At 40.0% G+C, this 26,298-nt stretch overlaps 1 protein-coding gene across 1 annotated transcript; it reads left to right on the forward strand.

Moving 5' to 3' along the window:
- Positions 1-219: 219 nt before the first annotated feature.
- HOATZ (HOATZ cilia and flagella associated protein) lies at positions 220-26,201 on the forward strand. Its single transcript, XM_055305269.1, has 5 exons — positions 220-445; positions 1,529-1,567; positions 2,042-2,112; positions 19,523-19,582; positions 25,977-26,201. Exons 1-5 carry the CDS (start codon positions 220-222, stop codon positions 26,199-26,201), a joined length of 621 nt encoding a protein of 206 aa, XP_055161244.1.
- The last annotated feature ends 97 nt before the right edge of the window (positions 26,202-26,298 follow it).

Here is a 26,298-nt window from a genome sequence, read left to right on the forward strand (position 1 = left end):
TTGACTCTTCCTACCCGGGCCTCCAAGGCTTGGACTGGTCCGGAAGCCTGTGATAGCGCAGAAGTGGGCTTCAGAGAGCCCACAGGCACGCGCTGGACCCCAGCATCTACCCAGGAGAGGAAGGAGGGCTTGGGGCAGTGGTGGCCGCCAACTTGACGGTTCTCTGCAGGGCGGGGCTGGCAGAAGAGGAGGAAACTCGGAGCGGCGTCCTGAGTTGCCATGGAAACGAGGGCCGGCGGAGGCCTCCCCAGCCACCAGGAATCCGTTGAAATTTGTCCCCAGGGATTACTGGTGTTCGCAGGATCTTCCGAACAGGATTCCAACTTGGCCAAGCAGTTCTGGATCGCTGCGTCACTGTATCCTACTAATGAATCCCAGTTGGTGCTGCCCCGAGGTAGCAGCCAGCGCCTGCGGGTGGCCCGGCCCTCTAGGCGCCCTGGGCATGGTGAGTAGCTGCCTCCCGCCGCTGGTTTCTGCCTCCACCCTAAATAACCAACCTGGAAGAAACCAGAGCAGCTCCCAGGAGAAACCGACAAACCTAATTCTAAAATAATCTTTCATCTCATTGTGTGTGTGTGTGTGTATACATATATATGTGTGTATATGCACATATATATATGCCACATCTTCTTTATCCATTCATCTTATATACAATGGAATATTACTCAGCCATTAGAAATGACAAATACCCACCATTTGCTTCAACGTGGATAGAACTGGAGGGTATTATGCTGAGTGAAGTCAATCAGAGAAGAACAAACATTATATGGTTTCACTCATGGGGAATATAAAAAATAGTGAAAGGGAATAAAGGGGAAAGGAGAGAAAATGAGTGGGAAACATCAGAGAGGGTGACAAAATATGAGAGATTCCTAACTAGGAAATGAACAAGGGGTAGTGGAAGGGGAGGTGGGCAGGGGGTTGGGGGTACTGGGTGACAGGCACTGAGGGGGTCACTTGACGGGATGAGCACTGGGTGTTACATGTTGGCAAATCGAACTCCAATAAAAAATATACAAAAAGAATCATTAGAAATTATTTCAAATGTCTAAAAACCCTATACAAACAGGTTTTTTTTTTTAACTTCTCAGCAATCCTTCCACCCAGAAAGCATCAGTGGTATATTTGTTACATCTAAAACCACATCTGAAAATATCCCTTAGGTGATGGCATCTATTTGGCCAAACAGTATAGAATAATCTGGAGAAATGCTATATGTTGACTGAGAGGATGTTAAGGGTGGTTGTTTACATAATCAAGTTTAAACATGAAAGCCTCAGAGAAAGTTGAAAGCAGAATCAATATTAGGAACCAAGTTCCCAGACCTGTAAAAACCTTAGGAAGCCTAAGATATAGAAACTTGTTATGCAAAAAAAAAAAAAAAACAAAAACAAAAAAAAAAAACACTGTTGTTATGCAACTTTTATAGGTATAGAAAGCTTAAATACCCCATTTTTGTAGAAAGCTTAAATACCTTTAATGCTGTAGTCTTCCCAATAATTTCTTTACTCCCCTTTGTGTTTTTTAGAGAAAGTTTACCTCCAGCCTTTCTCCCTTGCGAAAAACAGTAAGTACCAAGTTTCATGTATTTCAACATCCTGATTCCTAGATTCTTCAGAAGATAGGTAATAAGTATAAGGAGAGATCTTTACACTTTGGCATAACTTCCTGAATTGCATACCAACACCCTGTCTCAGAGACTACCCTATTTATCCAAAGGAGAATGTCTAAATTCCCCTAACATCTTGAATAGTAATGTAGAAATTGGAAACTCTGATACTGCAAATACATTCTCTTCAGAAACCTTGTCTCTGGACTCAGGCTTACTCATCTTCTAAAGAGATTAGAGGTTCCCTTTGCCATAGCTCATTAATTCAGTCTCCAATTATTTATGAATCTAGTTTGTGAAGTTTCAAGACAGTACATATTTGTCTTTACCTTCCTACTCTGTTACCTTTTAACATTTATCCAAGTTTATATCAGCATTTTATAAAATCATGATAAAATTATTTCAGATTGAATTTGACTTTATTTCCTTTAGAGAATACAGATGTCACTTCTGAAACCATAAAGATTCAGGAATCTGAGGAGAAAGAAAAGTATCTTCAAAAGGTAGGCCAATATTTCAGAAAGTCATCTGATTTTCATTAGAAATTCATTATTTTCTAAATAATCCCAGTTATTCTTTTTAAACACATATATGTAAAAAATTTCTACTTCTGGTACATCAGCTTGAGCAATTAGAGAAACCTTATTAGAATTTTAATTGAAGATTTAAAAATTCCATTAAATTTTGGCTACTGTCGGCATCTGCCAAAGCCTAAGGATATACAGGAACAAGAGTGTCAGAGGGAAAAGGGGGGGAATGGATTCACACACTTTCCATCCAATAAAGCCCCGAATCATATACAACATTCTAAGAACATTGTAACAATTGGAAAAAAATCAAATAGAATTGACTATCTTAATAGGTCAAAATTAAGTGATTAAGTGACAGACTCAGAGGAATGAGCCTGTCATCTAGAACCATTTTGACTAAAAGCTGAAATTGAACACATTAATACAGTCAAATCAACTGAACACGTCTCTTTTTAGCAACATCTCTTATTTGCTTTCCTTAACACAGGCACAGACTTTAACTCTGCAATTAATACAGTGATTTATAGGAACTTTTTTTTTTGTTAATGGATAAGTTCCATTCCTGTAACTGTTCCTGTGCTATAAAAGCAAAGATAGAAGATTCATTTGGGCTTAATGTCTTTAATCATTGGATATACTGGCAAACTCTGAAAGACTTATCGGGAATTCTACATAGATTATAGAATAATGCATTTGTGTTTGCCGACTGCATTAATTCACTTTATAGACTACTGGGGATTCCTCCAAACAAATGAGGTGATTATAAATAGTCAGCATTTTCTTTTTTCTTGAGGATATTAGGCACTCTGTGTTTATACCAGGACTTAATGGGTGGGATGGAGTCTAACTTTTAGTGAGGTAAAAATCATTAAATTCAACTTCCTCAACACTTTCTAATTTCATTTTTGGAGGAGATTAAAAATAAAAGATTAAAGAACAAACTTTTTGGGCAGCGCTGGTGGCTCAGCAGTTTAGCGCTGCCATCAGTCCAGGGCGTGATCTTGGAGACCCGGGATTGAGTCCCACGTCGGGCTCCCTGCATGGAGCCTGCTTCCCTCTGCCTCTCTCTCTGTCTGTGTGTGTGTCTCTCATGAGTAAATAAATAAAATCTTAAAAAAAATAAAGAACAAACTTTTGTCAGTTCTTATCATGTTTTGTCAAACAGTTAAGACTGTGAGTTATAGGTGGATGTTCTGATGGTCTATCATATCAGTAGGTCTTAGAACTGGTTTCCTTACCTCAGTTTCTTCTATATTAATTTCTTAATTCTACAAATATTGATTGAGAAGTACTAAGTGCCAAGTACCATACTAGATGCTGGGAATACACAGATAACATGTGGTCCCTGATCTCAAGGAGTTTACAGTCTGGTGGGAGAGACAAAGTCAAAAGTTATGATACAGTCTTATGATAGATGGCTATGCACATAATACTATGGGAACATGAAGAACATCAAAGTGAAATTTAGGGAATCAAGAAATCTTCCCAAAGGAGCTGAGTCTTAAGGAATATATAGAGTGGACCAAAGACTATGCAGAGCAGTCCTCCACAATGTGCTAGTTAAATTCCTAAAACCCAAGTCCAGTTATGCTTGTCTCCTTCTGTATTGGTGTGCTAGGGCTGTGGTTACAAAATACCACAGACTGAGTATTTTATCTTCTCACAGTTCTGAAAGCTGAGAGAGATCAAGATACCATCATAGTTGGCTTCTGATGAAACCTCTCTTTCTGGCCTGTGGATGGCCAACTTCCCACTGGGTCCTCACATCGCACAGGGAGAGAACTCTGGTGTCTCTTCCTCCTCTTATAAGGACCTCAGTCCTATCATATTAGGGCCCCAGCTTAATTACCTCATTTAACCCTCATTACCCCCCTACAGGCCCTATCTCAGTATACAGCTACCCATGCAGGTACGGCTTCCACATCGGAATGGCAGGGGGCACAATTCCGTCTGTTCATCTACTTTTGTTTTATCCTTGGCTCTCCATTTCTGCAGGACCAAGACCAAATCCTTCAGCATGGTAGTGAAGGTCCTTTCCAATCTGACCATAACCTGACTGACTGCTCCTACTACACTTCCCCTTCCCCTGTACCCTTCCTGACCCCAGTGTAGCCCACTCTGTACCATTGGTTCGCAACCACTAGGCTAGGGCACACTCTATATCCTCCCCATATGTGCTATCAAAGTGGTGGAATAGGTAAAGTAATTTTTGCTGAACCTAAATATACACATTATTCTGTGATATCTGCCAAATTGTACATTAAGTCAAGTGGGTCCTGCAATGCAGTAAAGAAGAAGATTCTATTTGTTGAGAGTAGAAGAAGCCCAAGGAAACAGCAAGCCAGCAGGAAAAAAAAGTTACTGAATGTATGTCTCATATAAGTACCTAGGAGAGCTTAGTACAGCATAGTAGAGTGCTGTTTCAGACAAGGCCGTGATACAAAAGGCAAGAGAATCCTGCAATAACTGGATGCTATAATAGATATCCTCAGATATTATTATGACGCATTTGTAACAGCCAATTTAGTGAGTGTATACCATGTGCTATAAACTAAGCTAAGCAGTTTACATATATCAACTCACATTCTCCTTAAAATAGCCTCATGAGGATTATCCTCATTTAATCAAACAAGGCTTAAATGGTTTTCCAGTTCCCACAAGTGGCGAGTGGCAGAGCCGAGAATCAAAGTCTATATCCTAACTCCAGAGCCCATGAGACTCATTGTATTATAATGATTGCTGGCTGTGGCACTGTCTGAGGCTGCTGCCAAATAACCTAAAATTCAAGACTCTAGTATGAATAAAACAAGTGTGAGAAACACTGCTTCCAGCCCTGTGAGACTATAAGCTGTTTATCCTACCTGCAGTGCACTTTCGTGTCTATACCAAAGCGCTCTTCCCCATGTACCTTCAAGGCCTACCTCAAGTGCCAACTTCTCTGTGCCAGGAGAGGTGACTTAGAGACGAGCAGAATGAAGAGCTTCCTGCCACATGCTCCTACAGCAAGTTGCCTCTATCGCTCTCACAGTCTTCATCACGGTGATCTGTGTTATGGACCATTGTGTGTGTTTTTGTCTTTCCTGCCAAATTAGGCACCATGGTGTAGTGGACTTCAGAGACAGAGCAAGTTTGGAAGTCTAACTCTGCCACTCACTGTTTGCATGACCTCAAACAACCTATTTAACTCTGTGAGGCTCAGCTTCCTCAGATATAAAAGGAGGAATGATAAAAAATAAAACTTCATAGAGTTGATACAACTTTTTTTTTAAATTTATTTATGATAGTCACACAGAGAGAGAGAGAGAGGCAGAGACACAGGCAGAGGGAGAAGCAGGCTCCATGCACCGGGAGCCCGACGTGGGATTCGATCCTGGGTCTCCAGGATCACGCCCCAGGACAAAGGCAGGCGCTAAACCGCTGCGCCACCCAGGGTTCCCCGAGTTGATATAACTTATGTGAAGAGCCTGGCCACTACAACAACAAATCAACAGATGCAAATTCTCTTCTCCCCTCTGAGGATGGAGATCCTTTCTTACTGCTTAAGTCCAGTGCCTTTCTGGTTATTGGAACCCACTACATATTTGCTTCTTTAATAAATAAATGCATAAATGAATGAATTAATGGTGAACATATGCTCTATACAATGATATTTCCATTTCCGTTTTGCCTTCCCCACATATATCCATCTGGAAAATTTTTCTAGGCTGATAACTTTTGCAAGCATACTCCCCAAAGCTAATCTACGTGCAAGTCTGCTTTAGGAGCATGTTAGCACATCACTTCTATTCTCAGTTTTGCTTTTATCTCATGGGTCTCTGTGTGGTGGGAGGAAATGTGACTCCCTGTAATTATGAAAACATAGAGTCAATTTTTGGATACTGCCATTTTTCTAAGTCTGTAGCACTTCACCTGCACTGCTGCCATCGCAATTCTAGAACTTTTAGTCTGGTGGCAGAAAATAAGTGGCAATGAGAGGTTCTTGTTAGCTAATAAAAAATGTACAATGATCTATTCAACTTCAGAGAATCTACACATTTTGAACATGTACATTGACAAGTAAATAGTATGATTTTCATTTTAAAATGGGAAAAAGTATTTTGCATTAATTTTCCTAAGGTTTTTCTTTTACTTTTTCTTAAAACTAATGAAAAATCTAAAAATTTCTTTTCTGTATGTCTTAAAAGTACTTTCATAAAAGCTTTTTCTCCCAACTCATATTGATTTTTTTGGTTGCTGAACTTTTTTTAAACTGTAATGTTACCCTCCATATTGGAATATATTCCAGGTATACATTATAAATGCTTTTGGTTAGTGGACAAAATGCTATTAATCACAACTACTATTTCTTTGATGGATGTCCATGGCAGAAAATCAAAAACAGTTGAGTCTGTCAAGATTAAATGGCTTACTCTGTCCATAAAGGAAACCTTATAGCACTGTACTAGACCATTATTCTTCCTTTGAGAATTCTAAAGTAGTCTGAAAACATTATAATAAATGAATAGTCAGCTAATTTTTTTGAAATCTTAAAACTAATTTGCTTTTTAGTTTTGCCACCTTTAAGAAAGCTCTTTAGCTGATTATCTCTTTATAAAAAGAATTTTAAATAATTCATTTGCTGGGAGAAGGAAGACGAGATCAGAACAGTATTTTAAGGCATATGTAGAGATGGCGTATTGGAAATAGCCATCTGGAATGAAAGGTCTGACATGAGTGCATACAAACTAAAGATTTTTACAAGAAATTTTTGCAATCTACAGAACAACATCCTCAATACACTCTTTTTGGGGAATGAGGTTTTAATCCATTCCATCACACATGTGCAACTAGATTGACCATAGTTTAAGTCATCCTCAAAAGTGAGCTTGCTATATGGCACTTCCATGAACCAGAAGCAAATTATGCTATGAGAACATTCTTAGAAGAATCTTAGAAGCTTCACAATACTTTTACTTACTGAATTATGAAACAGCATGAAAGTGGAAAACTTTAATGTTATCCTCCATCATCCTACACTTTCAAAGTAATTAAGAGTCTTTATAATTAAGACTCATTATAAATCAGTTTCATAGAGCCAAACCAAACATGTAAGAAATTTCCTCAGTGTCATTGCTATGATGCTCAGATAAAAGAAAATCCCCTTTGGTGCCAAACTGATCAGAATTGGCTTCCTAGACAAACCTAAATTTTCTCAGTAACAGTGTTATCTAGCGTTTTTTCTTTTTAGTTTTACCATCCTTCTCTAATGCAATATTAGCAAAGTTCCTTTTCTCCCATAAAATACATACCATTAGGAAACAGTAGGTTTCTCCTTTACCAACAAAATATACTTAGTCATTTAAATTCCTGTTGTTCCTAATTTGTCAAAGAACTCAAGTAGAAGAATCATAAAAATAGAGTGTGCATTCACAGTAACAAGCAAATATTTTGGTAGCAAATGATAATTAGACTACATAAATATGAGTTACTCTTTAATGTTATCTATAGTACCACTTTGTTTTCAAACATTATTCAAACTTGGGAAACATTTTCAGTTGAGAGGTTCCTTCCTCTCTTAATCTTCTTTGTAACTTCTACAATCCATGAAAACATAGTTGGGGAAAGGGATCAAATAGATGAGATCTGGGATCATATAAATGAATTCATTGCCCAAGACAGACCCAGCTGCAGTTGGACAGGGCCAGGTCCCAAAAGCATATTTTCCTCTTTTTTTCCCCCAGAGATCTATGTACTTTATCTTTTATATACATCCACCTTAGGAGCAGAATAAAACATTTTAAACCCTAAGATACAACTGGTCAAGAACCCATACTAATGATCTGCTCATAAAACATGATTAAATGAAGCTATTGAATGCAGAATGAAGCCCGAAAGGATTATGTATGTTTAAAATAAATGACAAGACAATAGTGGAATAGAGTCTGCAGGTCACAGAACAAAGCCATAGTTGATGAGCATTGTATGTTCTCCAAAGGAAGTGATACCAGGAAAAGGCAACAGAGAGAAATGGAAAGTCATGGTGCCAAGGTTCAAAGCCTATAAGAGAAACCTTGCCATGGGAATTAGCATACAGGGTCAGGGGTGGAAAATAAGGCAGGACCACTGTCCCAGAATACCTGGGATACTAGACAAGGAAACAAGAAAGAAATTGGACACAGGGCACAAGACAGTATCCACATGCTGGAACTTTGGTACGAGAGAGAGGCTTGGCTATAAAAAAGAAAGCAAAGTCCTAGAAGCATAAATCCTTCCCCTCAACAATCACATTGCTCAACAGTTGTGTTATTCTCCTACTGCCATACCAAGAAAACTATTTTAAAACCATTAATATAGAAGAAAAAATTGACCAAGCCAAAAGATGCTTAAAAATCAATTTGGCTCAGTTGGTTGAGCGTTCAACTCTTGATTTCAGCTCGGGCCAGGATCATGAAATCAAGCCCCGCATCAGGATCCGTGCTGAGCGTGGAGCCTGCTTGGGATTCTCTCTCTCCCTTTCCATCTACCCCTCCCACTCACATGCTCTCTTTCTCAAAAAAAATAAATAAATAAATAAATAAATAAATTTACAAACAATTGATTCTGTTAGGTAAAAGTATATTTTCATTGTTACAGTAATTTAGTAATTTATCAGAAAAATTTACCTTTTATTAAGGATAGTATATCTAAACCTTGAAACTTTTATTATAAAGGTTACATTTTTAGAGCACAGAAAAACTAAAAACAGAAAGAAAAAAACATCATTTTTAATGATGGTTATAATGTTTTATATATTATCTTTACATTCTCTGGAGTTAATGACCATAAATGCTGCCAGTAGACATAATGTAAACCTTGATGCAGGTAAAGACACTAGCCTATAATGTGAGATTGGATTGGACTTTGTGTAGGTCTTACTTCATAGAGATGACTCCACACTGAAACATAGGGTCATGCGGGGCCAGGCTGAATTTTACACAATATTTGCCCAAAGCAGCTGAAAACTCTGTAGCCTTAAAAATAGATGTAGACAAGTTAAGGATCTAAGCTGAAGAGGAAATGCTAAGCCCAGGCAAGAAGGGCCAAGCAAAGCCATATAGGAAAAATAAATCATGAGGACAAAAGTTAGGAGAATCTGATTTGGAAGAATTGGGCAAGATTCATTCAACAAATATTTATTGAATACCTCTATGTACCTAGCACTGCACTGGGCACTAGAGTCAGATGATGGAGTCCAACATGTTTTAAATACACAAACTCTATCCTTATATGAAACTTGCTGTCTAGTCAGGGAGAGGGATTAGTGAAAGAATTATATATGATGTTAAGACAACATTTAATAGGGCAGTATTTTTTAATAAATTTATTTTTTAGTGGTGTTCAGTTTGCCAACATATAGAATAACACCCAGTGCTCATCCCATCAAGTGACCCCCTCAGTGCCCATCACCCAGTCACCCCCACCCCCCACCCACCTCCCCTTCCACCACCCCTAGTTCGTTTCCCAGAGTTAGGAGTCTCTCATGTTCTGTCTCCCTTTCTGATATTTCCCACTCATTTTTTCTCCTTTCCCCTTTATTCCCTTTCACTATTTTTTATATTCCCCAAATGAATGAGACCATATAATGTTTGTCCTTCTCCGATTGACTTATTTCACTCAGCATAATACCCTCCAGTTCCATCCATGTCGAAACAAATGGTGGGTATTTGTCGTTTCTAATAGCTGAGTAATATTCCCTTGTATACATAAACCACGTCTTCTTTATCCATTCATCTTTCGATGGACACTGAGGCTCCTTCCACAGTTTGGCTATTGTGGACATTGCTGCTATAAACATCGGGGTGCAGGTGTCCCGGCATTTCATTGCATCTGTATCTTTGGGGTAAATCCCCAGCAGTGCAATTGCTGGGTCGTAGGGCAGATCTATTTTTAACTCTTTGAGGAACCTCCACACAGTTTTCCAGAGTAGCTGCACCAGTTCATATTCCCACCAACAGTGTAAGAGGGTTCCCCTTTCTCCACATCCTCTCCCAACATTTGTGGTTTCCTGCCTTGTTAATTTTCCCCATTCTCACTGGTGTGAGGTGGTATCTCATTGTGGTTTTGATTTGTATTTCCCTGATGGCAAGGGATGCGGAGCATTTTCTCATGTGCTTGTTGGCCATGTGTATGTCTTCCTCTGTGAGATTTCTGTTCATGTCTTTTGCCCATTTCATGATTGGATTGTTTGTTTCTTTGCTGTTGAGTTTAATAAGTTCTTTATGGATCTTGGAAACTAGCCCTTTATCTGATACGTCATTTGCAAATATCTTCTCCCATTCTGTAGGTTGTCTTTTAGTTTTGTTGACTGTATCTTTTGCTGTGCAAAAGCTTCATATCTTGATGAAGTCCTAGCCTCAGCAATCAGAAAACAAAAAGAAATAAAAGGCATTCAAATTGGCAAAGAAGAAGTCAAACTCTCCCTCTTCACCGATGACATGATACTCTACATAGAAAACCCAAAAGACTCCACCCCAAGATGCTAGAACTCATACAGCAATTTGGCAGTGTGGCAGGATACAAAATCAATGCTCAGAAGTCAGTGGCATTTCTATACACTAACAATGAGACTGAAGAAAGAGAAATTAAAGAGTCAATCCCATTTACAATTGCACCCAAAAGCATAAGATACCTAGAATAAACCTAACCAAAGAGATAAAGGATCTATACCCTAAAAACTACAGAACCCTTCTGAAAGGAATTGAGGAAGACACAAAGAGATGGAAAAATATTCCATGCTCATGGATTGGAAGAATTAATATTGTGAAAATGTCAATGTTACCCAGGGCAATTTACACATATAATGCAATCCCTACCAAAATACCATGGACTTTCTTCAGAGAGTTGGAACAAATTATTTTAAGATTTGTGTGGAATCAGAAAAGACCCTGAATAGCCAGGGGAAAAAAGAAAACCATAGCCAGGGGCATCACAGTGCCAGATTTTAGGTTGTACTACAAACCTGTGGTCATCAAGACAGTGTGGGACTGGCACAAAAAACAGACACATAGATCAATGGAACAGAATAGAGAATCCAGAAGCAGACCCTCAACTTTATGGTCAACTAATATTAGACAAAGGAGGAAAGACTATCCACTGGAAAAAGGCAGTCTCTTCAATAAATGGTGCTGAGAAAATTGGACATCCACATGCAGAAGAATAAAACTAGACCACTCTCTTGCACCATACACAAAGATAAACTCAAAATGGATGAAAGATCTAAAAGTGAGACAAGATTCCATCAAAATCCTAGAGGAGAACACAGGCAACACCCTTTTTGAACTTGGGCACAGTAACTTCTTGCAAGATACAACCACGAAGGCAAGAGAAACAAAAGCAAAAATGAACTATTGGGACTTCATCAAGATAATAGGGCAGTATTGATCCAATCAAGGGAACAGGAAGGATTTCTGCAAAGACAAGCTGAGATTTGAAGGAGAAATGGGCATAGGCCAGAAGAAGGGGTGGAGGAAGCAATGGGAGAGCATTCCGGACAGCAGAGGCAGCTCTGCAAAGACCCTATGCTTCAAAATCCATAGGGCATTTCAGAAGCTGAATGATCAGTGAGGTAATGCAAAGTTTAGGCCATGGTAAGAACAATGAGAAGCCACTGAAGGGTCTGACACTGGGGATTGATAATACCAGATTTGTTTGCAAAAGTCAGGATACTAAAATATAGAGAATAGTTTCCACTGAAATATGTATGATGGAGCGAAGAATGGATCAAAAGTGGCCAGAGCAGAAGAGGGCAAACCAGAGTGGAGGACATTGCAATCACCCCGCTGGGAGGTGATGGTAAGATTGGTTCATTAGGAAAGAGGAGGTGAGAGAGTATTAGGAAGTAAAATAACTATGTCTTCAATTATACATTGGATATGAAAAGTAAGGCCAAGTAAGCTATCAAAGGTAACTCATAGTACTCTGGATTATACAACAGGTGCCATTCTCTGACACAAGGGATAGACGGAGGTCAGGTGTTACACTGGTATTTTGTTTTGTTGGAGAGGGGCAGGGTTAAAAATTCAGTTGAGACTTAACCAGTTTGAGACTTTAACCAATTCAGTGCCTTTGAGATGAGCAGGTGGAGTTGTTGGATAGGCCTGAAACTCAGGGAAGGGCCAGGGATGAGATTTGGGAGTTAACCCCTACACCTTCCTTCCTATAGCCTAATGGGAAGGACAGGAAAGACACACTGAAAATAGGAGGTCAGTGCTATTAACCCATTCATCTTATCTAAATATATATCGATATGATGGAAACCCTAATTTGTTTGTGGAGGACAAGCCTTGGTAATTATCTCAGACTGAATCATCAATAATATATCATTCAATTACATATACTCTATTGAATTTTGAAATGCAATGTTCTTTCAGGCTCCTTTTTTCTCAACATTACAATTCAAATCTCACTGCCTTTTAAAAAAGAAGTGCCTTAATCAGTTTTTAAAAATCACTTCTTTTACTTTCCTGCATTTATTTTGTGTGAAGATTTTAAAATAAGGGCTACACTTTTCTGGTAATTCTTATTGGTTTCCATTAAAATATGTGTAGCAGAACTAAGAAAAAGTATGTAGCAGAACCAAGAAAAAAATCCATTTTTTTATTCTTCACAATGGATAAGTTAATATTTTATTGAAACCTACATTTAAGAAAAATTGTATTGACTCTCTTTTATGTAATGACTGATATGTTTTCCTCATTTTAGCAAGCTGTCATTTTTTAAATGAAAATTATATATGTCAGGGCAATGGGACTTAAGCCAGGATCAAGCAATTTCCAGGAGGTACGAAAGGTGCTGAGATATGCATCTTTGCCCTTCTAGTCAGCATTCTCCTCCAGCTAATAACCCTCTGACATCTTCCATCCACTCTCATAGATTACTGCTCTTAGGTTTACCTTCTGAAATTCACTCTGGAGAAAGCCTTTTCACTGATTATTCAGGCTATCTTTCAAGGTATATAGTAGATCATTCGAGATCCAGGAGTTCTGTATCTTACTATATGGTTAGGTATAATTTACTATATGGAAATTGTAGCATCTACAAATCAGATTTCAACTAACAGGCACAGGGAATGATAGTAAAGCTATAGAGTAAATTCAAAGTGGAGGCATTATCAAAATCAGCAAGCTAGCAGGTAAATACTGCCTTTTGGAATCAAGCCCAGATGTGAGACTTTTTACTGCCAATGCATGGTTTTACCTAAAGTCAATGAGAATTCTTACTTTCCTCAAGTTAGCACTTGTAACGTGGAAGAGAAATGGAACCTACTGAGGATGACATCTGTAGACTAAGAGCTGAAATTCCCTACTGCTCATATTGGACTCCTAATCATGGGTCTAGAATTAAAACTTAAATTTAGGAGCCTCAAGGAAAAAAGTCAGATAATGTTCTTAACCTCTGTTAAACCACAGAGCCTTGGCTCTGCCTAAATGATATTCTAAATTTGGAATGTAATTCCCATTGAATAGTTAACCTTTAGTCAAAAAATCCTATCATAAATATTTATATTAAATAAGATCTTAGAAAGCTCATCAGTTTAAAAGTACTACTATTGGGATGCCTGCGTGGCTCAGTCAGTTAAGTGTCCAACTCTTGGTCTCTGCTTACATCTTGATTTTAGAGTCTTGAGTTCAAGCCCTATGTTGGGCTCCAGGCTGGGCATGGAGCCTACCTAAAAAAATAAAAGGTACTACTGTGATTCAACTATTCTTTATCCTTTAATATACTTTTTGCAAAGTGCTACATGATACCATAAAATAAACTTTGATCAAAGCTGACCTCAAGCTAGATTAGAACCCTACTCTGTATTACCATAGCACTCATTTTCTACTTAGAATATAAATTTTTCTGAGAGTAGATACTATACTTGTCTTAGTCACCATGGTTAATCCTAATTATTCTTCATTTTCAAAATGAAGACTGAATGAAATAACCATCTATCACTGTGTGTGTGTGTGTGTGCACGCACGCATGTGCACATGCACGAGTGTGTGTTTAAGTATTCTGAAATCTCTAGGATGTGTTCAAAGGGATCTAGCAGAAGAACATAGGATATGGAGTACAGAGGCAGAGACACAGGCGGAGAGAGAGACAGGCTCCCTGCAGGAAGCCCGATGCAGAACTTGATCCCAGGACTCTGGGATCATTACCTAAGCCAAAGGCAGAGGCTCAATGGCTGAGCCACCCAGGTGCCCCCACATATGCTATTTCTGATGAATGTTTCACTCAACAAATTTCAGTCATAATCCAAAGAAGAAATGGATTTTTCACATGAGAACCAGGTCTTGAGAAGAAAGGACCTTTCTTTTATTTATTTTTATTTTTTTTAGTTGGACCTTTCTTTTAAAGTCTAGTGTTTATTAAGAGTTTATTTTATATAACTGAAGATTAAGGAGAAAGCTTATAATACACTGGAGAATTTGTGGGCAGAGGAATTTGCACTACATACTCAAGGGCAAATAATCTCTTGGGTATCCCTCCTCATTTCACCCTTTCTTCCACCCAACTCTATCCACCAGCTCGTCCATAGGCCAGAAGTGGAGGCATCAGTACCCTCCACAGCTGTGCACAGAGGGTAGGCAATCTATCCTTCTCTTTTTTCTACTCTTCCACATTTTGAAAACATTAGAAGGAAAGTTTTCTCTAATAATAATAATAGCTACCATTTATTAAATATCTACCAAATACCATGCAGTATGTTAAGAAGTGTTTGCATGATCTTTAATTTTCACAACAACTTTCCTTAGAAATGAGATATTCAAGGCTCAGAAAGTAGCTCTTGGATTTACTCGGGATCATAAACCTCTAACCTGTGGATTAGTGATTACAGTTGGAGGGAAGAAAGGAGAAACCAGGAGGGATAGTGAAGGTATTAATTTGCCATTAATCATACAGCAGAATTGAGATTCAAACCCAAATGTTTGGCTCCATAATCTGTGTGGCCACCCAAGTCATTTGGCTCTAAAAAAACAAAAAGAGAGAACTAAGAATCCTTGATGTGACACTAAAATTCATTAACCATCTACGCGATATTAATTTTTTTTTAATTTTTATTTATTTTATGATAGTCACAGAGAGAGAGAGAGAGAGAGAGAGAGAGAGAGAGAGAGAAAGAGGCAGAGACATAGGCAGAGGGAGAAGCAGGCTCCATGCACCGGGAGCCTGACGTGGGATGCGATCTGGGGTCTCCAGAATCGCGCCCTGGGCCAAAGGCAGGCGCCAAACCGCTGCGCCACCCAGGGATCCCCATCTACGCGATATTAAATTTTTATATTATCATAGCCTAATTTCCTGGAATCAATTTTTATTCCATAAGTGATTTTTTTCAAGAATAGTATATAAATAATATAAATAATATAAATTTTTTAAAAGATTTTATTTATTCATGAGAGACACACACAGAGAGAGAAGCAGAGACACAGGCAGAGGGAGAAGCAGGCTCCATGCAGGGAGCCCAACGTAGGACTCGATCCCCGATCTCCAGGATCACACCCTGGGCTGAAGGCGGCACTAAACCACTGAGCCACCTGGGCTGCCCTAAATAATATAAATTAAATGTATAAGTATATAAGAAAATATTATGTTAAAATATTAAAATTCTGATCTCCCTATATTATTATTTTAAGAATTAATAAATTTTATTACTAAAACCCCTTGTAAATATAATATTCCATTAATGGCCATAATCAAAACACTGTGATTAGAAATGGTTATTCTTTTGTTGTTATAAAAATTTTTTAAAGATTTTATTTATTTATTCATGAGAGACACAGAGAAAGGGAGGCAGAGACACAGGCAGAGACTCCATGCAGGGAGCCTGATATGGGACTCAATTCCAGGACCCCAGGATCATGCCCTAAGTTGAAGGCAGACATTCAACTGCTGAGCCACCCAGGCATCCCTGTTGTTATAAAATTAACAAGTAAATCATTTATCCCTACTAACAAGGTAAATTGTAAGGATTTTTTCTTATCACTGAATTTATTTAGTTATCAAAGCAGAGATTTATTAGAATAGTTGGCACTGTTTTTGTTCTGGTGACATTTTGCCTACAGCAGTTTTCTTATTCATTCCCAGGAAACATGTCCAGGAAGCAGAAATCAAATCATATTTGAAAGCTTTGTTTCTGGTGCATTATAAAACTGGTTTGGTACTAAAAGCCATTATAATAAAAAAGGACCTGAAGTCAAAAGAAAAAAAATGCATTTTTTTAACATAAAATCTGTTTATTTTTTACCAAGAAAAAAAGGGCCAGAGGACAAGGTGAGCAGGGGTTTGGGGATGATGCTAGGAGCCACAGACTGTGTCAGGTTCTAGAGGTTCCCCAACCAACTGCTCTTTACCCCACTTAAAAAAAAAAAGTCTATAATCGGAGCCCTTGGTCAGGTTACACATACCAGGAGAACTCACTCTACACCATGATGCTGGTGCCTCAGTGCTGGCTAAACTCCAGAGTCCAGTGACTGGTCTGACTCTCCTACCATGAATATGCATTTGGTCTGCACCAATCATAGAATAGATGCATCTCTCTCTTCAAGACAAACGAATTTTTAATTTTAATAGTATTTTAGATCTTGTAACTAAATATGTGTCTATTTGTATATTAGAAGTGTTACAACAATATAATTTGCCTATGGCTACCCAGGCCTAGGTGTGCTTTACACACAAAATAATCACATAGTTTTGGTTTTTTTTAGGATTTTCTTAGGATTTTAAGATCTATCCATTGTTTAATTTCACTACCTAAAACATTTTTCTTTTTTCTTTTTTTTTATTTTTTAGGCTAATAATTGTGTGTATTAGTGCAATGATTTCATTCAGACATTATGCCACAATCAGTTCAACAAAAATTCATTGACTATCATCTGCAAGGCTCTGCTAAGCCCTAAGGAAGGATAAAATGATGAATAGACTCTGAAAGAGTCATGGTAGCAATTATGAGATAAAACAAGGAAAGTAAGAGCAATACCTAAAAGGTATAAAGTGCTATGGAATCACAGTATGGGAGCAGTTAATTCCCACTGAGTACATGTGTAATGGAAAAGCTAGAAAGGACACCAACTCTGAATCCCTACGTTGAAAACATCCGAAGTCCTTATCCACAGACATTATTTTATTCAGTCCCTAGCAAGTAAACAAGTATGAAATTTAGCTTGGTATTTACAAGTACCCTGGATTATTTCTCTTTCAATAGCAGTGGTATATGAGACCTAAAATTCAAGTAAAAGGTAGAAATCCTGTCCCAAAATAAAAACTTCATAGACTTATAAAAGGCAAGATCATAGGACATGAACAAAATGAGACAAAGCCAAGGCCTAGGTGCACCTGCCCCAGCTGCTGATTGCTCCTGCCCTGTATGGGCTCCCCTCTCAAGTGTCTCTGTGGAGCACGCCCAAGATCAGTAGCTTCTCCTGCAGGCATCCGGGCGGAGGACTCCTCCTGAGAAACCACTTAGTGATGCAGCTGCCTCCAAGGCTCTGTACAGGCTCTTTCTGCTGCCTCAAAGTCTCGTATCACCATCCTGTCTCTATTGCTCCTCTGGTGATTACCATTTGTAGGAACAAGCTTGTCTTCTCTGGGACATCTTTCTCCCCGTAGATACATACTCACCCTGGTCTGAATTAAGGGTCTCTCTTCGGGTCTTGGATTACATCCTATACCATCTGCATTGTAGCACATTTGAAACCATTCTCTGTAATGACCTTGCAGGCAGGAATTGCGTTGTACAGCCCCTAGCACAGAAATGTTACATCAGAAGTACTGCTTATGGTTTGCAATGTGTCTCCCCTTTAAAACAATACCTTAAAGTCCTCATCCCCAAGACCTCAGAATGTCACCTTATTTGGAAATAGAGTTGCTATAGATGGAACTAGTTAAGGTAAGTTATTGCTGGAGGAGGGTGGGGTGTCCTTCTAAGACAGCCACGAGAAGACAGAGACACACAGGGAGAAAGGAATGTGCCTATGCAGGCAGAGTTTGGAGTTACACAGCTGCCAGCAAGGGATGCCACAGATTGCCAGCAACCACCAGAGGCAAAGGAGGGCTCCCCTACACGTCTACACATCTCAGTGGGGACCATGGCCCTGCCAACACCTTGATTTTGGACTTCAAGCATCCAGAACTGTGAGACAATACATACCTGTTGTCTTAAGTCAGCCAGTTTATGGTACTTTGTTAGGGCAGCCCCAGGAAAATAGCGTAGTACTTAGTAAACTTGAATGGACGGATGACTTCGAATTTTTACCTGGCTACAACAAATCTGTATCTATGCTCAGTTATCTCTTGCTTCTAGCCTGGGTCTAAACAGAGCTCCTTTCATTTTATTTGGCCACTTGAAGGTACAAATTTTATTTGTCTGATTCTCAAGTTTTTCTTTTGTCCTCAAATACTGCAGATGCAATTTTCCTTTTTTTTTTTAAGGTTTTACTTATTTATTCATGAGAGACACACAGAGAGAGAGAGAGAGGCAGAGACACAGGCAGAGACAGAAGCAGGCTCCATGCAGGGAGCCTGAAGCGGGACTTGATCCCAGGACTCTGGGATCACGCCCTGGGCAGACGGCAGACGCTCAACTGCTGAGCCACCCAGGCGTCCCCAGATGTGATTTTCTGCCTGGCTTTCTAAAACTGAAAATAACCAGATTTTATGAAAGAATTTTTGGACCTATTTTTGTCTCTTTTTTTATAGTCTATATCTTGAGATATAGATTTATCAATCTTCATGCCTGCAGTAAATTAGTTTTTTACACTTAGGAAAACTTACCCGAGAGTGTCCATGTCTCAATATCGAAGGCAGAGAGATGAGAGAATGAGAGTCCATGCGTAAGCTACTCAGAGTCGTCCCGTCACGGACTTGGGTTGTGGCACGCTGTTTGAGTTTGCTGATCTTATCATTTAATGGCAATTTAGTGGGGTGGACAATAGCTGGGGCTTTGTTGTCAAACAGAGCTGGGATCAACGCCAGTTCTGTCATTTCATGGCTTGGGTAAGTTACTTAACCTAGTTACCTCCTTTGTAAAATGGGGTAATAGTGGTATAATAACTTCTGAGTTATTAAAAGAAAATAATGGCATAATGTACATTAAGTTCTTAGCATGGTTCATGTAGTAATAAAGTCTTAATACAATTTTTTATTAGATTTTGGATGGGCACAAGAAAACACTCTTCCACTGAGTATCAAAACCACATTATTTTGTAGGATTCTCTGGAATACACTAGAAAAGTATAAGTCTATCATGGAAAACAAATATTTTAAAATTCTACCAAAGAATACCAGAAGGAAATGCGAAAAAAAAAATCTACTCTTTACAGACAAAATCTGTATTACTGAGTCAAGAAACTCACCCACTTTTTTTTTCCCCTTTAAACAGGCTAAAAGGAGAGATGAGATTCTACAACTCTTAAGAAAACAAAGAGAAGAAAGGATCTCGGTGAGACTGAGGAGGCATCCAAATAAATCTATCTAGAGGAGGGAACTATGGCAAATCCTCAAAGGTTTTATGGATTCTCCCCATAAATCTAAATACTCATGGTCCAGAGCCATCTATCCACTGGTGTGGGGGCAGGGTATAGACATCAGGCACTTTGGTCATCCCTGAGAAATCAAAGAAATCTCCAGAGTATGCAGCTCTGCTAGGATAGAAATGCCAGCAGGTTTGGTGTCCTGTTTGATAAAAACTGTCAGATACTCACATGGGCTACTGCAGTGCTAATCTTTGTTTTACAATGATTGATCTTGTTTACACCATACAAAAACAAATGCTGAATGAAGAGAAACATAATAAAAATAGTAAAACAAGAATAGCACCCTATAAACATACAGGTGTACAAACACCTGCTCCCCTGAATGAACCCCAAATATCTTTAATCTGGAATATTTCTAATCCCAGGGTTTCCAGATTTAAGAAGATAGTCTGTGTAAACACTGTGATAATTCTACCTCCGTTTTTTTTTCAAGTAAGAAATGTCAGTCCGTGCAAGTAAAAATTTTCCTCTTTTGAGTTTTGTTTTATTTTGTTTTTAGAAAGAACTGGTTTCCCTTCCTTATAAGCCAAAAGCCAAAGTACACAAAGCAAAGTAAGTTTATTTTTGTCAAAAATATTCTTACCTTTCTAGATCCCCCCATAGAGAAGCACTTTTTTTCCTATTCCCTTTGCCCCCTCCCCTCAAATCTTCTAAAAACCCACCCACTGTATTTACAGATTTCTCGCCTTGAATAAAACTCCTCATCCACATTAAAGCTTTTGTGCCCACTTGTATAACTGTGCAATAGGCCAGCATAAAATGGTCAAACAGGACAGCAGATCAAGCCTAAATATTTTTTTAAGATTTTATTTATTTATTCATGAGAGAAACAGAGAGAAAGGCAGAGACATAGGCAGAGGGAGAAGCAGACTCCCTTCTAAGAGGCTGATGCAGAACTCTACCCCAGGACCTCAGGATCGCGACCTGAGCCAAAGGCAGATGCTCAACCGCTGAGCCACCCAGGTGCCCCAAGCCTGAATCTTTGTACACATTCCCTTCCCCTTCTTTCCCATTCTGGGCTACACATTCACCTGCCAGCATGGTCTCTCAGCCTCCACTCTCCCCACACTCAGTCCCTCACTTGTTGCAATTTAGCAGGCCTTTTAGATTACCAGCTCCAATACCACTAAAGGCATCCCTAAGGTCACTAAATCTAGGTTCATGTAGCAAGAACTTTAGCATCACAGTGAGGGGTTAATTGCCTTATCCGTGGAATAGCACTGGAGCAGGAGGAGGCACTTGGTCCAGAAGAGATTTTTTTTTTTTTTTTTTTTTGGTCCAGAAGAGTTTAAAGGAAACCAGCTATCACAACTTCATCATTAAGCCCTAATAAAAATCTCTCCATTTTTATTTTTTTAATCTCTCCATTTTTGTATTATGACTGAAAACCAATGTAGCTAACTCAACCTTATTTTGACAAATATGTGCATGCTGTATTCAGGGAAGAACAGAGAGTAATAGAATTTTTATTCCTATCTCACTGGGTATTGAGGCTGACTCCAGTTAATGTTATCAAAGTAATACTCTTAAAAAACAAATGTGTCCACACAAATTTTAAAAAGTTTTGTAAAGGGCACCTATGTGGCTCAGTCAGTTAAGCGTCTGCCTTTTATTTAGCTCAGGTCATGATCCCATGATCCCAGGGTCCCAGGACCCCACGTCAGGCTCCTTGCTCTGAGGGGACTTTTCTTCTCCCTCTCCCTCTGCCTGCCACTCCTGCTGCTTGTGCTGTCTCTCTCTTTCTCAATCTGTCAAATAAATAAATAAAATCTTTTTTAAAAATAAAAAATAAGTTTTGGAGGAAGTGAAAAGATCATTTAATCACCTGGCTGTGTTGTCTATGTAATTCTCAGCAGTTTAATTTCTTGTTTTTCAGCCAGATGATTTGAATCAGCTTCTAAGGGTAAAGCAAAACTAGTCAATGGAAAGATGCACTTATCTGATTCAAATAATGGGTCAAGATTGGAACTTACATAGCATCAGTGATAAGTCTGGGCACCGTAGGTTTCTGGGCATATTTTTACAGGAATGCTCAGAACATTCCTGCTACCACCCCTGTTGATTCACCTAAGAGTAAAACATTATTTCACAGCTTGACGGATAATTCTTTACATGCTTGTCTTTTGTAATTCCTTTTGTATATCAACTTGCCCATTTTCCCTCCTTTGCCAGGAAGCCTTAGATTTCATTCCATTTCACTGGGACATCTTTCTCCCTTGAGCTTCTTATACCATCTGTACCATTTTTTCAACAAATAATGACACCGGACTTTGCAGCCATATTCTATAATTACTAACTCATTAACTCTTACATTATATTTTTTTGAGAAAGAGAGTGGGGGGCCGGCAGAGAGAGAGAGAGAAGAGAAGGAGAGAGAATATTAAGGAGGCTCCATGTTTAGCACAGAGCCTCACCACCCTGAGATCACAACCTGAGCCAAAATCAAGATGAGACACTTAGCCAACTGAGCCACTCAGGCACCCCTCATATATTTTTGACTTGCCTCTCAACTATTTTGCAAGCTCAATGAGAAATTGGGTCACCCAAAGTGCCTAGCACACTGACTACATGCAGGAATTAAAAAAATATTGGTAACAAAAAATTTTCATTCAAAAATATCATGTAGGGATCCCTGGGTGGCATAGCAGTTTGGCGCCTGCCTTTGGCCCAGGGCGCGATCCTGGAGACCCGGGATCGAATCCCACGTCGGGCTCCCGGTGCATGGAGCCTGCTTCTCCCTCTGCCTGTGTCTCTGCCTCTCTCTCTCTCTCTGTGTGTGTGACTATCATAAATAAATAAAAAAAATTTTTTTAAATATCATGTAATTCAGTATTAGCTAATTTAGAAGGTGATGCTTTTATACTGTACATTATAAACATTTTTAAATTTTTGAAATATTTTAGACACAATTATAATTCAATTTTCCCTCTTTTTCCTCCCTCCATCCTTTGTTCACCCAACACCCCCTATACACAGAGATACACCTTTACCATCCTCCTCTAACAGATCTTCTTAGGATAATCCAGGTCTCCTTTTGTCAGAAAGTATGATCATAGTAAGGTTTTAGTATCAATATGTTTAGTGCCCACCATAGGAATACTTGCATTTTAAAGGCAGTCTAACTAGAAAGAACAATGGGTAATCCAAAGAAATCAATTATCAGTGATAATCAGAAGTGTGAGCAAAATATATTTAGGGTCCCAAACCCTCAAAACACACTTCCCATCATAATGGCCATTCCTCCCACCTGTAAGTTCATACTTGGTGGCAAAATATAATGCATAGTCAGAATCCAAGACAGTAAATCTTTGCTGGGGAGACTTTCCAAAGTTGTTTCCATGCTATATTGTGTTCACAACTACCAAGTTCCGTGTAGTAAAACTGATTCATGTTACTGCCAACAGGAAAGTGATATTAAAGTCAGATAAGGAAGACCAAGAGGAGGTCAAAGCCTTGGACTAACACGCTTGGCACATGGCAGAGGATGGCTCATGTACATCTTTACTTTTGAAACAACCTTCTCTTATGTCAGGATCACTGGGATCACTTTGTTAAAACTGACAAATAAAGTTCAATATGCAGACTTCTAGGAATCTTACCAATTATTGAACATGCATCTATTTTACTTGATGGATATACTGTATTTGATACCACACAATCATCTCTCACATCTTACACTTCTCAAACTCCTGTTTATCTTTTTTTCCAAGATTTTATTTATTTATTCATGAGAGACAGAGAGAGGCAGAGACATAGGCATAGAGAGAAGCAGGCTCTCTGAGGAGCCCGATGTGGGAGTCAATCCTGGACCCTGGGATCACACCCTGAGTCAAAGGCAGACGCTCAACCACTGAGCCACCCAGGTGTCCCAACTCCTGTTTATCTTGTTTTCATCAGAAGGAGGTGTCCAGAACTGCTAAATTGGATCTGTTATAAATATCAGATAAACAGGAAACAGGGGCTATTATGTGCCCCAACATTACAAAGTCCTGAAAACTTTAAAGCCTTCTTGCTGTGAAAAAAAAATTAGATATATATATAATTATATATATACTTATTTATATATTTTTTATAAATTTTACTATAAATATTTTAATCTATATATAAATATTTATACTATATTATATATTTAATATTTCTATATATATAGAAATGGATCCATTTTAAAATCCATTATATATATATATATATATATATATATATATATATATATATGAAATCCACTTTCCAAAATTTGGTTTATTCAGTTTCTGGATCATGTCTCTGAAGCCATAAATTATTTCTAGTTCTGTTAATAGCTGGCTTAACATTCCTATATCTTACACACATATGCATAATCTCATTGCCAGCCTACCTCATTTTCAACAGTCATTCCCTTTGGAAAGAGAAGGTGAAGTATTTGTGCCTTCTGTGCTGTGTAACTGGCAGTCTTCCTCAGGGTTGTGCTCTGTTCCAGTGCTCTGCTGAGGCTCCCAGCTCTCTGGAGGACCACCATTCACTTTGCTCTCAGCCCCCATCTACCACTTCTGGACATAACCCCCATCTGATGCAGCTCCCACCCCACAGCACCCACAGAGGAGTGGGTGAGCCACTGGTCAGAACTTAAACACAGGGACAAACCAAATTGCAAGGGAGGCTGGCAAATAGTCTTTAAATGGAAGATCATCTGCTAGTTAACATTCAAGACTCTTACTAAAAGAAGTGGACAGGGACGCCTGGGTGGCTCAGCAGTTGAGCATTTGCCTTTGGCTCAGGGCGTGATCCCAGATTCCCAGGTTAGAGTCCCACATCGGGCTCCTTGCATGGAGCCTGCCTCTGTGTGTGTGTGTGTGTGTGTGTGTGTGTGTGTGTGTGTGTCTCATGAATAAATAAAATCTTTAAAAAATAACACAATTTGTTAGAGTCCTTTTTACTTAGCCCCTTTAGAAGAATTGCAAAGTTACACAGGTAAAGGGTGTGAATACAGGACCTGCCCAGAACTGGAGTTGGTATTATAATCTAGCACAATTAAGTTGACCACATACCTTAACAAAGGCACTGTGGGCCAGAGTATCAAAGGGAGAACTCGGCACAATTTAATTATTTGGGCCAAGGCAACAGCTTCCCTAAGCTGTAATAGGTATTGTGATACTGGAAATACATCCTTTTCAAGTGACACTAGGTTACCAGCTATCTGCACACTTACATGTGTATTTGCCCCATCAAAACAGCACAAAACTCTTCAGGTAACATCAAGAGTTAATTGAAACTCAGACTCAGGAATTGCCAAAGGCTACATAGACTTTAAGTGAAGAAAAGCAGAATATCAGATGCCAACTCAAGTGCTTCCCTTACCATGGCAGTCCTCTCTTTGTTTTGAGAACCAGGAGTTTCTAGAAAGAATGCATGTTGGATATGAGATACTCCAACTCAGACATAAGGACGAACTGTAAATCAGCTTGCCCTAAAGGTCAGGCCTCATCCTGCTGATGCTGCTTTATTTCGTGGTTTCAGTAGCAGGACTTCTCTATATTATCAGCTGATAACTGAAATCGACTCTCCACCCCCCACCCTCTCCCTGCCCCAGCCCTCTTCCTCTAGAAGTGCAGTGGCTCCAGCTGAGACCAAAGCCCAGGAGTCAGAGGCCCCGACCTGGCTTCAGCAGTGCTTCACAGAAGCATGGTGGGGGGAAGAGGCAAGGAAATCAGACCCACCTTCTTCCACTTAATGCTTTAGTTTTGGGGTGGGAGGCTCACTTTATTATTTGAGTATATTTTAAAACATTGTGTTTATCGCAAAAAGCAAATGGAAACACGGGTGCGGTGGCCGTTTAGAAGAGGGAACACACCTTGAGGGCTGAGTTGGTGAGGAAGGGATCATTCTTCCCTCGGGAGGCTCCTCTCCCTGCTGCGCGCGGGTCCAGGGCTGGACAATCACCCCCACCTCCCAACAGGCCCCCTGAGAAGAGCAGGATTCTTCCCTTGCCGAGTTCAGAGATGCCCTGTGGCTTCGGCTGGGGCTACTCTCTTGTCAGCCCGAGCTCCAACTTAGCCACCTCGCTGGACGCTCGCCACACCGTCCCGTACCCGTCCGGCCTGTGGCACACCGCTCGCCTGAGCATCTCTTCTCGGCATCCACCACTGCCCTCTCAGGGGTGGCCCTGAGCACCTGGCCGGCAGCCTGCCGAGCGCCACGGAGTGTCGGCGCCCGCCACCCCCACGGACCCTGCGGAGCCTAGGGTCCCGGGTGAATTTGGCCATTTCGGCGGGGAGTGGGGTGGAGATGTGGCCCCGGGTTTAGCTGCAGTGCTCTCTTCATCAGATTTCAGAGAAGTCAGACCGGGATATTACTACTCGGCCCCGCGCCCTGAACAAACCTCAGGATCCCTGTGGAAAGCGCGTGGAGGGGGGGGGGCAGGCCGGGGAGCGCCGGGAACCGGCTCCCCTCCCCGGCTCGCTGCCCGGGCTGGCCGGGTCGGCCGCGCCGGGCGCGCTGGAGGAGGCGGTCGCTGGCGGGCCGGCGGCGGGGGGGCCCTGCCCTCCGTGACGTCCCAGGGGGCGGGGGGCGGTGCGCTGGCTCCGCGCCCTCCCCGCCTCCACCGGACGCCGGGTCCCGGGCTTCTCGGGAGATGCTGCCGCCGCCT

Source organism: Nyctereutes procyonoides, unplaced genomic scaffold (genome assembly GCF_905146905.1).
Source record: "Nyctereutes procyonoides isolate TBG_1078 unplaced genomic scaffold, NYPRO_anot_genome, whole genome shotgun sequence".
Taxonomy (NCBI): domain Eukaryota; kingdom Metazoa; phylum Chordata; class Mammalia; order Carnivora; family Canidae; genus Nyctereutes; species Nyctereutes procyonoides.